This window comes from Lissotriton vulgaris, chromosome 1_1 (genome assembly GCF_964263255.1).
Source record: "Lissotriton vulgaris chromosome 1_1, aLisVul1.2, whole genome shotgun sequence".
In the NCBI taxonomy this organism is placed as follows: domain Eukaryota; kingdom Metazoa; phylum Chordata; class Amphibia; order Caudata; family Salamandridae; genus Lissotriton; species Lissotriton vulgaris.
This window is the reverse complement of record NC_141685.1, coordinates 797,776,792-797,792,915: the sequence shown is the minus strand read 5'-3', so window position 1 is coordinate 797,792,915 and position 16,124 is coordinate 797,776,792. Positions and strand designations below refer to the sequence as shown.

At 47.2% G+C, this 16,124-nt stretch overlaps 1 protein-coding gene across 1 annotated transcript in view; it reads left to right on the top strand.

Annotated features, from left to right (window-relative positions):
* Nucleotides 1-16,124, top strand: part of PAPPA2 (pappalysin 2) — an 853,188-nt gene that overhangs the window by 557,676 nt on the left and 279,388 nt on the right. Inside the window, exons 14-15 of the mRNA XM_086956586.1 lie at nucleotides 7,363-7,528; nucleotides 15,295-15,472. Coding sequence (XP_086812712.1) covers nucleotides 7,363-7,528; nucleotides 15,295-15,472 — 344 coding nt within the window. The remainder of the gene's footprint in view (nucleotides 1-7,362; nucleotides 7,529-15,294; nucleotides 15,473-16,124) is intronic.

Below are 16,124 nucleotides of genomic sequence, written 5' to 3'. Positions count from 1 at the left end.
TCTGCGCCCTCCAGCGCCTCATCCGCATTCTCCAGAAATAATAAGAGGTCGTCCGCATACAGCGAGATAGCCTGCGGGTTCCCCCTGTGGACTATGCCCTTGTAATATCGCCCCGTCCGTGCTTCTACCGCAAAAGGCTCCATCGCCAATGCAAACAGCAGAGGAGATAGCGAGCACCCCTGCCTAGTGCCACGGCCCACTTGATATTGGCTCGAAATTAAGGAGTCTATCCGGACTCGTGCTTTCGCCGACGTGTACAACACTTTGGTCCAACCAATATAATTATCTCCCAGGCCGAAACGCTTCACGACCCTATAAAGATATTCCCATTCCAAACTGTCAAACGCCTTCTCGATATCAATTGATAACACCAAAGGCATGCTCGTCTCTGACATTGGGTCCCCAATTAGTTGTATCAGTCGGCGTATATTGATGGTAGTATTCCGCGCGGGAATGAAGCCGGATTGGTCCCTGTGGATCAGCTCCGTCATGTGGCTCAACAGTCTATTGGCCAGTATTTTGCTCAGGATTTTATAGTCCGTAGTCAACATGGACAGCGGACGATAGGAGGACAGTTTAGTACTCTCCCTCCCCGGCTTCAGCAACGGGATCATTAGAGCTTCGCGCATGGATTGAGGCAGCCTCCCTCTCGACTTAGCTTCGTTGTATACCGCCTGGAGCTGCGGAGCTAGGTGCATCAGGTATTTACTGTAAAACTCTATGGGCAAGCCATCCAATCCCGGGGTTTTGTTCCGAGCCATCTGCTTCACCGCACACCCTATCTCCCATAGTGTAACGTCCCTACCCAGATCGTCTGATTGGTCATGTTCTAGCTGTGGCAATTGCAGTCCCTCCAAAAAGGTGTCAATCTCAGACTCCTGGCCCTCTGATCCGCTCTCGTATAGCCTTTCATAATATGACCGGAAGCTGTCCAAGATCTCTGTTTGGGTATTGTAGGTGTTTCCCCCTTCTTCCTCAATGGCCAAGATCGGGTGACTACGCCTAGTTGGGTTAGCCAACCAGGCAAGCATCGTCCCTGCCTTGTCCCCCTCGGCATGCGCCCTCGTCAGGTAGACCATATGATCAAAGCTCCGTAGCCTTTCCATTTCAACCGCCACCGCCTCCCTGGCCTTGCTAACCACTTTCTGTAGCTCAGGATGGTTAGGACGCGCCAACTCGGCATTCCGCAGCGCTCCCTCAGCCCTATCTAGATCGTTTAAGAGCGTCCTATGGGCTCCCGCATATGTCCCGATACAATGTCCTCTGATGACAACCTTGAAAGCATCCCACTTCATCGCTCTGGAGGTCGTGGTGCCACTATTTTCTTCAAAGTATTGAGTGATTCTCTCCCCTAGCGCTTCCCTGAACAGTAAGTCGTCCAAGGTGTCCGGACGTAGCTGCCACGTCGGGACTAGCGAGATCTCGGTCATCCAGTTTACCGTCAACAATAGGGGATTGTGGTCGGACAGCGTGCGGGTCAAGTACTCAGCGTTTGCCACAGTAGAGATTACCAGCGAGGAGCACAAAAACACGTCAAGACGGACGTGAAGATCGTGTAGACTAGAGTAATATGAATAATCCCTCACTGTTGGGTGCAGCGCCCTCCAAGCGTCCACCAATTCCCATCTCTCCTGCCATTCGAGCCTACGCTTCACCAGTCTATGCACCGGCGATGCTCCCAGTGGTGGGTGAGACCTGTATAACGTAATGTCTGCCACGGAATTAAAATCTCCTCCCATGACGATAGGGCCTGCTAAGTAGCTCGCCAGTGTGCCTGAAAGCTTTGTCCCAAAGGCTGATTGATCAATATTGGGTGCTAACACGCTACATAGTACTATGTCCCAGCCCCTAAGTTTCCCCTCTATGGCCACAAATCTGCCCTCCAGGTCTATTACTTGTCTAGTCACTTGGAAGGGAACCCCCGCTCGGATCCATATCAGCGCCCCCCTTGCAAATGCAGAGTATGTGGTGTTGAACAGTTGCCCTCTCCACCTTCGCTGCAGCGCTATGCCCTCCTGTTTTGTCAGGTGTGTTTCGTGTAATAGTGCAATCTGAACTCCTCTACGAACTAAATAAGCATGAACCTTGTGCCTCCTCGCCATAGTGTGCAGCCCCCGCACATTCCAGGTCACACATTTCAGCACTCCAGAGCTAGCCATTGTCTCTTGTAAACCAATTCACAGTAATAACAGTCCGCTTCCAGGAGCTTATGGCGGCTTCACCCCAACCCACCCCCCCCATGCAACAATCCCCCAAACCCCACATCCCTCACCTCAAGCCCCCCCAACTACTCTTGGCATCCTCCCCCCCAGAACAGGACCCAACTTTACAAAAGCAGCTCCCATCCAAACTTCAACAAAAGGGTCAACTATCCCAATCGCTATCCCTTTACTCCGCAGTCTCCACTACGGTGGCCTTATGGGCCAGCAGGTCGTGACACGACTCCAAGGTTGGCTACTACAATCCCATCCCCCCGCCCCACAATCCCCCCATAATCACTCACGAGGTTACAATCTTCTGCGCCATAGTCTTTTGCATCGAGGAGTCTCGGTCCCCCCAGGGACTTCGTATATATAGTTCTGTACACTCCCTCTCAAGCTTCTATAATTTCCTCCGATGTTTGTGGTGTCACCACTGGGCCCTTGGCGCCACCAAGTTCTGAGAGGTCCGTTTCCGAGCCCGTGGCCTGGCCCTCAGAGTCCGAGCCCTTACATGATTGGTTGCGTACCGTTCCCGATAAGTCAGCCACCGCTTGTAGTGCTGCCTTTCTCTCCTCCTCCGTTCGCGATGCTGTCGGTTTCTCAGTTCTCTGTCGGCGCTTCCGGAGTCGCTGTGATTTTTGGGTCGGCAGTCTCCGCTTATCCTCCTCAGCTCTGACCTGTGCTCCGTCCGTCCCGGCCTTATAAGTATCCCACCACGCCCAGGCATCTGCTGATGTGGGAAAGAAGAGTGTTTTATCATCCACCACAACTCTAATCTTGGCCGGAAAGAGGAGTAAATATTTTATGCCCTCCACACGCAGCTCACGCTTGAGCGACAAAAAGGAGGCTCGCAGTTTCTGTGTTTCAAATGTGAAGACCGGGAACATTGTCACGTTGTTATTGTCTACCTGGAAGGGGCATGCTTCCCTGGCCCTTTGCAACAACCAGTCCCTGTCCTTATAATGCAACAGTTTTATCACCAGCGGACGGGGCGGTTGGCCCGGGGCAGGTGGTCTGGCTGGGACCCGGTGTGCCCGTGCCAGCGTGAAGAAAGGTGAAAGCCCCTCTGGCGCCACTTCCGTCCGCAACCAGTTATCCAGAAATCCCACCATGTCGTCACCCTCCTTTTTCTCTGGAAGGCCAACCAAGCGTACGTTATTGTGCCTACTACGGTTTTCAGCTTCCTCCGCTCGCCGTTCCAGCACTAGTATTCGGTCTAGAGTATCACCCAACCGTCCTTCCATAGATTTATGCTCCGGTACTATCTCTTGTAGAGTGACCTCCGTGCTCTTGACCCTGTCCTTTAATTTATCGTGATCCGCTCGCAGGAGCCCCAATCCTGTTGCTACTTGAGCTATATCTTGTTGTAGAGCTTCTTTCGTGGCCGTGATAGCTTCCAATATGCGATCTTGCATTTGTTGTAATTCTAAGTAGGGCCCTGCTCCGTGCCGTCTGCCATCTCAGAGCCAGTAGCTCCTTCCCCTTTTCCTTTTGGCTTCACCATCTCGATTAGTTCGCCTGCCGGCGGCTTCTCTCCTTGAAAACCCAAAATTGGGGAGGGGGGTTCTCACACTGTCCTGGGGTGGAGGCTCAACTGCCCTTTCGTGAATCGTTCCAATGGGACCGCAGACTCTGGACTGTACGTTCCGGCCAGCTCTCAATGTCGCATCCTCCGGTCAACGCCCTTTACGTGACAGTAACCAGGTCAGGGGGGGGCCCTCACGATATCAGCACTGTCCGGCTTGGTCTAGCCATCTGTGTTGTATGAGGCCTCCCTTCAGCCACTGCCAGACCTGCGCTCCGCCAGGAAATAGGGATTCCCCCACTCCTATCCGGTCACTGCTTTGCTCACCTCCGGCGTATGTTGAAGTCTCGGGCTGGATTTGGCCGCTCCTATCGTTGCCCACTTTACGGCACTCATGGCCTCCCAAACCTATCTGCGCTATCCCAGCCCAGCTTGAGTAGCCGTCTCAAATGAAGCTCCCCCTTTTGGGATCGGGGGTCCCCACGTAGCCTCAGCCGCCTCCAGGTTCTCTCAGGAGGCGTGGGTCCGCACTTAGGCTCCGTTCCACCTTCCCGGATGGGGGAGGGGGGGAACTTCTTCCCCACTCTTTCCTGGATAAGAGGAAACAAGCGGGTCCGCTCTTCAGGCACCGTGAGTGTCGAGTACCCGGCCTCTGGACACCCCCGATGCTCCCCAGGCAGCGGGTCGCCGGTGCCAGTTAACGTCAGTTAGCGCTGATATCCCACCAGCCGCCCGTGGGTATGGCACAGTACCACTTCAAATCCGCAGTGCCCATTCGGAGTTGGTCGACCCCATTGTGCCGGTAATACCACCAATGCTCCCTACTAGTGGCTGCTCTCCCAGGGCTCCGAGGCCCGTTCAACACCCTGTGCCTCTGTGCTCTCGCTCCAGGCCGCCACAGCGTTCAAGCTCTCGCTCTGACCTGCTTCTTGGTGTGTTGCCGTCTCTAGGGGTCTCCAACACAATCGCAGCTCAGTCCCAGCCAGCAGCGAGTTTCACAGAGTCTCAGCACTATTCCGGGTCGACCTATGGCTTCTCAGTCAGCCCCTCAGCATTCGTCTGAGCCCTGCGCAGGGTCCACTCCCGCAGGGGACCGCCTATCTCCCTACGTGTTTCTTGGCCTCCCTGACGCGTCCCTCGAGTTCCTGTCGTCCTCGGAGGATTTCCTTCTGCAGTCCGCCGGGTCAGCCCATATGGGCTCAGAGCCACCCAACACGCAATGAATCTCAGCGCAGCCCCAGGCCCGCGCGCCAGTCTCCGCAGCGGGCTAGGCTAGGCTCCCGATCCAGCAGCCTCCGCTCGCTGCTCTCCGCCCTGCACTACCCTCGTCAGGCTTATTTGGTGCTTGCTTCCGATCTCCGAGGGATTTGCACTCCGGAGCCTCAAGTCGCCGCTCGTCCCACAGCAAAGCTCACCACCCGGCTTGCCTCTGCTCAGCGCGGCTGAACCCCCCTTGCTCCGCCATTACATACAGGACTTCTCTCGGCTGCTGAGCTCAGGGACGGCCGTCATCTTGCCCTTTGTAATCGCCGTCCGTTCGGGATCCAATTCGCCTCAGCTGCAGGACTGAGTGGTTGCCCTGTCCGCAGGCAAGGAGGGGAGCCTGGGCAAGTCCGAGTGGCACTACCGTTGTTTGGGCCGTCGCTGAGGGAGCGCCGCGCTCACTCAATCTTTATCGTCTTCGATTCCAAGTTCTGGCCGCCATATTGATTTAGTGCGCCCGGTGTCTCTTTGTTCTTTTGCTGGGCTATTGTGGTATTGGAGAAGCCTTAAACCCCGTGCCTGGGGGTCCGCCGCCGTTCCGGTATCTTTTATGCTCGAATCATTCCTTTCACGATGAATTTCGTGCTGTTAAACAGGGTAAAAGCGGGGATCGGGCGCGGAGCTCCGGGCTCACGCCGCCTATTCCCTCGGCATCCAAGCCACGCCTTATGACTCAACCATGACCTCATTTGCATATCCCAAAGAGTTAGTATTTGAAATTTTAACAGAGATAGGCCATGAACTTAATTCCTAAAATCCTTTATATGTTAATTTAAAGGGAAGGTCACAAGAGATTACATTGGCCAAGATTTCAATATGTCCTTATAGTATGTTACCTGTTGCCTCTTAGTGAAATAGGGCCAGATGTAGGTAAATCACATTTACCGAATTTGAAATACCGAATTTTACCGATTCGGTATTTCAAAATCGGTAAATGGGATGTAGGTACCAACATCTGGATTTGTTACCGATTTCTTAAAAATTCGGTATTTACCGCTTCGGTAAATACCGAATCGGTATTTGCTATTGAATCCTATGGGCCTTGAAGCCCATAGGATTCAATTCAAATACCGATTCGGTATTTACCGAATCGGTAAATGCCAAATTTGTCAAGGCTGCAGGGGGTGTCACTTTGACACCCTCTAGCACCCCCAAAACGGGCATGTGTGCAATGTGGCACACAGACATGCCCTAAGGGCACATCAGTCTGTCCCATGGCACATGTGTACATGCACAGATGTGCATGTACACAGGAATCGGTATTTTACCATGGATTTGTATTCCATGGTAAAATACCAATTCTGAAAGCCATGTGCCAATGGAAAATTGGCTACCCACATTGCATTTTCGGTAATTTTACCAAATCGGTAAATATTACCGAATCGGTAAATTTACCAATTCGGTAATAATAACGATTCGGTAAAATTACCGAAAATGTGCCCCTACATCTCCATAGCCCTTTACGATCGGAAACGGCTGAAAATCGGTATTTTCGGCCGATTCCGATCGGTAAAGGGCTACCTACATCTGGCCCATAGTTCTTAAAGTAAGGCCTTTGATAAAGCTATCAATATGGTCTGCCAGGTGTTTTCTTCTCTCAGAACTCAATTATCACCTGCATTCATCTTGTGAACTAATAATTACTAAACTATTCAAACTAATAAACCAGCTTTGATCATCTAGTAGACTGAAAATCAGCTTATTCTAATACTCAAACTGTTTTCACTGAATATGGAAATGTTTACATACATTTAGTGACAGACTCTAAATAGATTTTTGAATTACAAAACATTGCTTGATTTTTTTTTTTTAAATAAAAGTATATACAGGGGCTTTGCTCCCTCTTGTACCAAGTATTTAAGAGTACATTGCATGGAAGAGGTGATGGTATGTGGGGTGTTTTTCAAGTATAATCTTTATCTTTGTAATTTATTCCATTTGTCAGTATTATGCCTGCCTATATCGAATTGTACCCCTTGGCAGCCAGATAACATAGATTGCAAGAGTGTTGGTGCAATTTTCGACCCATTTATTTGACTACATAGGAATGACTGTTGCATCTGGTGTGTGGAAGAGCGTTTGTTGGTCCTTCGTATGTTTGTGCAAAATTCCACTGATATAGTTTGTGCACCAAGGGGAATTTTGGTTCAATATTGCACCAATACTTCTTTTTTACTTGTGAAACCTCTGCAGCACAATCTATAGAACAATTATATGTCAATATGAAATTGCTACAGCACCTCTGCAATCTATGCAATGGGGACAGTGGTGCTTGTTTTCATGATTGCCTTGAAATCTTAGTGAATCTCTTGTTTGATATATTTTAGTTTTAAATGCCACTTTCCATGTTTGATTTCTTTTTCTTCCTACCAGCTGCCCACATCGATCATGTGTGGACAACATTTGCCAGTCACTGCAGATCAGCAATGCCAATGTTAATTGCACCGCGACTAACCCAGGACATGTCCAGTGCACAGTGACCTGTCATCAGGGTTTCACCCTAAGTCCCGGAGGTGGTCAGGAACAGAGTGGCACTCAGGTTCGTCTTTACGTGAAGGCACACTGTCATTAGGCACAAGTAGTGAGTCAGGGGTCACTTTGAAATATGCATCAATGGTAGGGAGCAGCTTAGTTCTGGAGCACACAGTTAGGAATTGTGGCAACCAGTGAAGTCTGGGTGCAATATGTCAGGAAGAAAAGGTATGTTTGTGAGAAATTGTTCTATGAGTTTTCACCCTAGGACTTTCATCCCAGTTCTGGAGGGAAGTGAGATCTAGATGTTAGAGCCAGAACTTGTATCAGGACTCCTTGTCCCTAATTCAATCTCTGAGGAGTGACAATGTTTAGATGTAGGAAGCAGTACTACTGTTAGGTTACTTTTGTCCTAATTCCACCTCTGAGAAGTGGGGTATTCAAGAGGTCTGAGTTTGAAGTTAGAATTCAGATCTCCAGTTTTTTCCTCTACAAACTCGCCTCCAGCCTCATTAACTGACCTTCCATTCTGGGGTTGATCTTCCAAGAAACAATACATGTCTGAATCACTATGCATATTGCTTTCATGGATTGCTATGCCCTGGTACCTTTAACCCCATTGAATGTTTACATATTCATGTTTTAAGCCTCTCAGAACATGGCCTACATTTTAAACTTCACACTGTTCCGGAGTCCAATTTCTGAACTGCCTCTGATTGGACCTCAGGCTTTTGGAAATGTAAAATCCAGAATCTGGTACTGTAATGCAGAGTGTGCATCCACGACTAGAAATAGTGTGACAACACTGTTCTCGGAAGAGTGCACCATACAGCAAATGTGTCGCCTAGAACTGGACACTACAATCAGATGAGGACTCTAGAAATAAACAAAATACTCCAGATGATGCTTCCAAATCTATAAACTGATCACAATGCTACTTCACCGGGGAGAAATTTCAATGACTCTGGCGCAGTTGACATATTGTTGGGAAAGTTGTATTGCACTTGTTATCCAGTATTGGGGTATCCTTCATAGATTCACATGCCTGAATCATTCCCCGTCGCCGAGGCGGGAGTACCACGGTAAATAAAAAAGCAGTGCCAAAGGTAAATAATAGTAGTAGGCCCTAATGAAAAGGCCTGAGGCCTAGATCCTAGTAGCCTATCTACATCATTATGCTAAAAGGACCAAAAAACTGGTATCAACCAATCAGCTATCAGACTCTGGCGCAGTCGACATATTGTTGGGATAGTTGTATTGCACTTGTTATCCAGTATTGGGGTATCTTTCATAGATTCACATGCCTGAATCATTCCCCGCCGCCGAGGCGGGAGTCCCACAGTAAATAAAAAAGCAGTGCCAAAGGTAAATATTAGTAGTAGGCCCTAATGAAAAGGCCTGAGGCCTAGATCCTAGTAGCCTATCTACATCATTATGCTAAAACGACCACGAAATTGGTACCAACCAATCAGCTATCAGCACCCTCTAGAACACTCTCAGCAGAGCCAGTTCTCCTCAGATTTTCACCGCACGTTGTGTGGAAGTGAGTCCCCCTGAGTGCCACTAAGTATTTCTTCATAATGTCTGATAAGAAGGCCTTGTTCAAGCCCTGCAGATCCTGCGACAAGAAGAGAGTCCATGTTGATGATCAACATAAGGACTGTATTTACTGCCTCTACCGTAAGCATGAGGCAAAATATTGTAAAATATCCGGTACCTTCCTTCCTAAGACTCTCAGGGATAGAGAGGCAAGAGTCCTGTTGTGGCTTAAATCTTTTTCGGCTGAAGGGGATGATAGAGCCTCAACTTCCAGCAAGAGAGCTAGATCACAGGATAGTTCTTCAAGTGAGGGGAGAAAACATCTGAAATCCTCCCACTCTACTTTTGGCCCTTCTCAGAGGTCTCCCTCTACCTCCTCGGGGCCTACGCAGTCTCCACAGACTTCTGCTCTCAAGGACTCTAAGAAACAATCTTCTAAATCAGTGAGTAAAAGCCTCTCAAAATCTTTGGCTTTCTCTCTATCGTCGACTATTTCTATCACGTCTTGTGCTCCTTCGTCGACAGCGACTTTCTCTACTACTTCTATTACATCTCCTATACTGTCGACGAGGATTACAATAATGTCTAAGAAGACTTTTCGAAGAATCGTCGTCAAAGACCTCATCGACGAAGTCGTAGTTGAAACATACATCGATGAAGGTACCGCCGACGAAGCTTCCACCATCAACGAGAGAGGTATCCTCGACGAAGATGCAATTATCTACTGTGCTGTCGATGACTTTCCCGTCGACAGCAGTCCCGTCGATGAAGACCCCAAGTCCATCGACGATGAACCTGTCAACGTCTAGCCTGTCGATGATGATCCCATCGACGTTGAGCCCGTCGACGATGATCCCGTCGACGTTGAGCCTGTCGACGGTGATTCCGTCGACGACTCTAACAAAGAGCCAGTCGACGACAAGTCCATCTACGGAGATCCCGTCGACGACCATTCCATCTACAATGGTTTTACCTGCTCCAACTAAGGCTGGACGTCAGTTTCATCAAGGAGCTCTCAGCTTAAGACCTTTCAACGGCATGAGTATTCCAATATTTCCCCTCTTACTCGATCTCACCTCCTAGAAACATATGGCCAAGAGGAGGATGATGATTATGACAATGAGGACGAAGAAGGACCATTTGGTGTAGCTCATCATCCTTCTGAACTGCATATCAAATGTCAAGATGACACTGAACAATATTACCTAGAGGACATTGTCGTTCCTCATCACACGATGTATCATAGACAATCTCGGCAGTCTGATACCAGCCATCTGCGCCAAATCTTATCCAGGACTTGCAAACCATGCTCGTAGATTATAGGCAGCCGTTTCCTCCACAGCAGGTTACTCCACCTCCTCTGCCTGTGGCGGTTCCAGATCCTTTACCTACACCTGAGTCCGACACCAAGGCCTCTAAGTACAGAGCCTCCTCAAGATCACCAACCTTCTCAACATTCTCAGGATCAGGACACTTCCTCTGAGGAGGAAGTTGAAGAAGGCAAATTGCCTGAAAATCCTCATGTGGATCCATGGGATTCGTACATTATCCATATGCCTTCGCCCCGACTCCTCTGCCATCTGATTCACCACCAGAGGATATAGGTGGGTTTCATAACCTCATGCAGCGGGCTGCACTATCAGCAGTGGAGCAGCTTCGTGACCAGGAGCAGGCCACTGTATATCCAAACGAAATTGCTCTTACAATTGAAGCGCCACACATGATGTTAAGATGCTGACAGTGATGGGCCGGTTGTTCCTCGAATTTACATTCATTAGGACCGATGTTGCCTATTCATCTGGGCACAAAGAAGTAATGAAACGGGCGCAATTTAGAACATGCAACCCAACGGATTTTATTTCGAGTAGGAAAATATAATAACAGCTGCGGGTACTAAGAACATTGACTAACCCAAAACTACACGAACCAGAATGCTTGGTGCGACACGCCCTGCTAGGCGGTACTATTAACCTGAAAACGAGCACAAGACGTAAGACAGCTGTTTCTTTCCTTTGCAGCCAGCCATTGAAAAAGAGAGATTGCCTCCAGAAACGCATTTGCCCCATAGCGAGAAGAGACTTTTCTGGGCAAAGTGCGTTGTGTCTCATTGCTGCGCAGTGAATAAACAAGGTGGAATCTTAACATCGTGTGTGGCGCTTCAGTTGTAAGAGAAATTTCGTTTGTATATATATATATATATATATATATATATATATATATATATATATATATATATATATGAAATCAAAGGTTCTCCGTTTTGAAGAACTTCACTCCGGACACAGTGGGACTTCAAAAGCAGGTACTTTAATCAGGATTCTTAGCAGACCGGTTTCGGCATGTGCCTTCTTCTTGTGCTCTCCTCCTTAGTCCGTGAAATCACCTCACTCATTTATAATTACAAGCTCCTCCCTCCTAGTGGTGGCTGGGCTCACCTGCTCCACATTGCCTTAGCTCGCCTCTGTGTTTGGAACTACCAGTTCCGAGATGCAGCGGGCTGGCAATACTGAGTAGGTTGATGAGGCTTCACATTAAATCACTTGTGTGTCTGTTTTCTGTCCCTTGCTCTCTGCCTCCACCTTCGAGTTTTCACAGCTTTCAGAGCAGACAGGATGCAGCGTCTCTCCGCTCCCTCTGCGCTCGTTGATGTAGGTTAGCTGGAATTGTCTCAAAGGTACTGGGGCGGACCGTGGCCTTACTCCGATACCTCGGCTAACATCCACATTCATTTCCAATATGCCCACGGTCACTTTCAAGAGGGTCCTTCGTGCGCGTTACTGGAACCGCGCTAACATGAAATCAAAGGTTCTCCGTTTTAAAGAACTTCACTCCGGACACAGTGGGACTTCAAAAGCAGGTACTTTAATCAGGATTCTTAGCAGACCGGTTTCGGCATGTGCCTTCTTCTTGTGCTCTCCTCCTTAGTCCGTGAAATCACCTCACTCATTTATAATTACAAGCTCCTCCCTCCTAGTGGCGGCTGGGCTCACCTGCTCCACATTGCCTTAGCTCGCCTCTGTGTTTGGAACTACCAGTTCCGAGATGCAGCGGGCTGGCAATACTGAGTAGGTTGATGAGGCTTCACATTAAATTACTTGTGTGTCTGTTTTCTGTCCCTTGCTCTCTGCCTCCACCTTCGAGTTTTCACAGCTTTCAGAGCAGACAGGATGCAGCGTCTCTCCGCTCCCTCTGCGCTCGTTGATGTAGGTTAGCTGGAATTGTCTCAAAGGTACTGGGGCGGACCGTGGCCTTACTCCGATACCTCGGCTAACGTCCACATTCATTTCCAATATGCCCACGGTCACTTTCAAGAGGGTCCTTCGTGCGCGTTACTGGAACCGCGCTAACATGAAATCAAAGGTTCTCCGTTTTAAAGAACTTCACTCCGGACACAGTGGGACTTCAAAAGCAGGTACTTTAATCAGGATTCTTAGCAGACCGGTTTCGGCATGTGCCTTCTTCTTGTGCTCTCCTCCTTAGTCCGTGAATTCACCTCACTCATTTATAATTACAAGCTCCTCCCTCCTAGTGGCGGCTGGGCTCACCTGCTCCACATTGCCACCTTCTCAACATTCTCAGGATCAGGACACTTCCTCTGAGGAGGAGGTTGAAGAAGGCAAATTGCCTGAAAATCCTCAGGTGGATCCATGGGATTCGTACATTATCCATATGCCTTCGCCCCGACTCCTCTGCCATCTGATTCACCACCAGAGGATATAGGTGGGTTTCATAACCTCATGCAGCGGGCTGCACTATCAGCAGTGGAGCAGCTTCGTGACCAGGACCAGGCCACTGTATATCCAAACGAAATTGCTCTTACAATTGAAGCGCCACACATGATGTTAAGATGCTGACAGTGATGGGCCGGTTGTTCCACGAATTTACATTCATTAGGACCGATGTTGCCTATTCATCTGGGCACAAAGAAGCAATGAAACGGGCGCAATTTGGAACATGCAACCCAACGGATTTTATTTCGAGTAGGAAAATATAATAACAGCTGCGGGTACTAAGAACATTGACTAACCCAAAACTACACGAACCAGAATGCTTGGTGCGACACGCCCTGCTAGGCTTTACTATTAACCTGAAAACTAGCACAAAACGTAAGACAGCTGTTTCTTTCCTTTGCAGCCAGCCATTGAAAAAGGGAGATTGCCTCCAGAAACGCATTTGCCCCATGGCGAGAAGAGACTTTTCTGGGCAAAGTGCGTTGTGTCTCATTGCTGCGCAGTGAATAAACAAGGTGGAATCTTAACATCGTGTGTGGCGCTTCAGTTGTAAGAGCAATTTCGTTTGTATATATATATATATATATATATATATATATATATATATATATATATATATATATATATATATATATATATATATATATATATATATATATATATATGTATACATATAATGTGTACATAACGCTTAGATATCCATGAAGGGATATGACTATGCATGTATCTTTTCCTATGTATAGATCATGTTTTAACTGTAAAGGATTGGGTTGTTTATGCCTTTGTTAATTATTTATGGATGCAACTGGGAGTTTATCAGCACATGTCTCCCTCCATCCGCAACTGACTGTATACTTGGCATACTGCTTGCTACTCTGATTCAGGCATGTGAATCTATGAAAGATACCCCAATACTGGTTAAGAAAACAAGTTACTTACCTGTAACTACAGTTATCCAGTCTTGGTATCTTTCATAGATTCACATGCACCCACCCTTCTCCCCGGAGAGGCAGTTCTCTATTTTTGGGATACTTATTTCTCACTTGTGCTAACGAAAATCTGAGGAGAACTGGCTCTGTTGAGAGTGTTCTAGAGGGTGCTGATAGCTGATTGGTTGAGAACAATTTTGTGGTCCTTTTAGCATAATGATGTAGACAGGCTACTAGAATCTAGTCCTCAGACCTTTTCTTTAGGGCCCACTACTATTATTTACCTTTGGCAACGCTTTTTTATTTACAGTGGGACTCCCGCCTCGGCGACGGGGAATGATTCAGGCATGTGAATCTATGAAGGATAGCAATACTGGAAAACTGTAGTTACAGGTAAGTAACTTGTTTTCTTATGCACCATCATGCCATGTCACATACCTATTCCGCATTTGTAGAAATATTTTAGAGCAGGAACATGGGAACAATGCAAATGACCAAAAGGCGAGTGGCTGTCATTTGTGGTACTTGTGTTTCTGGAGCCATTTATTAGCTAAAATATATCTATAAAAGCTATATTTGCATTTTGCATAATTAGTAATAAGTAGTTACACAAAAGTAAATTACGCAATGTTCACATACCCCTAAATGCTACAAACCAAGCCTCCAGAATTGGACACAACTTCAGAAGTGGCATTAGGAACTGGACACAATGCCCCAGATGATGCCTCTGGATCTCGAACCATTCTTTTCAGAAGAACTCACCAGGACAACCTTAGTTTACTGCGGTTTACACTTCTCCCTGAGCACCCACCTTTCATTACAGTTTGATTGCATTGGTAATCAATTGTCAGATCAGTGATACAATCCACAAATCCCCAGCTCTCTGGAAGCCTTTAAACCCTCTCCCCCCACTACATGCTATTACTCAGGAGTCTTGTACCCTAAGTGCATGACATTGCACTCAGCTGCACTGAACATAAGGTGACATCACTTAGATCACTCTTACATTGCTACAATTCCTTGTTTCCACTTCTTGTATAGTATCACTGTTGTAGCAAATTGTTGTGTAAACTGCATAAAACACGCACCTTACTTACTAACTCCTTTGCACTATTACCTATGAGTGCATGCAAGATCACTAGGTTTAGAGGCCTAGAACTCCCGACTTCTCCTGTTCCTCAAAATGGAATATATTGAGCAGCACTATTTGTACATAACCATAAGGATGCTCCTTATTACCTTTGCCAAATTCAATTCCAGCATAAGGCTAATCAACTCTTTGAGTCATCCACAAACCCTAGAGTTAAGGTCAAGTGGCAGAAGACTTAGCTCTTCCTCTGTAACCCTAGGCCAGCACAGGTGAGGTTTAGTTGTTATTCCCATACCATGGTATGGCTGCACATACAGTAGCTCTTGTGGAGGTATGTGGTGAGAGGTAAGGGTTGCATTAAGGGCTCCTTTGTACAAATCCTATCCCTGAGTGGAGTGAGGAGGACCAGCGGTGAGGTCCCTCGACTGGTGACAATTTTCAGAGGCTTCAACGTCATACCATGCAAAGTTGCTCTGGGTTGGGGTTAAAGGACCTGAACTCTAATCCCAGTTCAGATCAGAAATGTATCATTCTTCTCTTGCAGAAAGAAGCTATTCTCAGCTGCACACTTGGAAGGTGGGATAGATCTGTGACTTGTGATCCTATTGACTGTGGAATGCCTGACCAATCGCTTGTCTACTATGCTGATTTCTCCTGTCCTGAGGGCACAGGATTTGAGAAAATATGTTCCTTTTCTTGTTTACATCCAGCAAAACTACAAGGTATCTGCACTATATCTATACTTCTGTCCCTGAATGCTAAAATGACTGCTCTAATATGTATGCATAGCTAAAATGTTTTTTTTTCAAATACTGAAGCTATTACACAATTATTATATCCCCTGGAGGTGCACTCTCGCTGTCACATGTTCATTATATCACAAACTAGAGCATTATTCCTGTTACATGGTCACTTTTGGCTGCAAGGCACACATAACTATAGGCCCTGATTGCAAATAAAAGCTTTAGTATTTGTTCACTTTTCATGAATGAAATTCTGATTAAATAATAAATAAAGGTAAAATTAAGCATGTCATGTGGGGCAGTCATCGGGTCATGCTTAGAGCCTAATTAGCTGGAGAGAATGAAATCAGATTGAGACAAGACCTTCACTGGGACTAAATGCATATTTTACAGGAATTGTATATATTCTATAAAATATGGACTTAAGGCAAATGTTTCATGGCTATGACATCAACTCTGTGAAATATGGGCTTTCAAACCACTGCGTTTTGTATATGGGTAGCGAACCACATAATATGATCAAGGATAGGCTTTGAGAGAATTTGATGACCATTGCATTTTTTTGCAATCAAAGCACTCAAACTTGTAAAATATTTTGCATAAGGAATCCCTGGCACTACATTATAAAAAT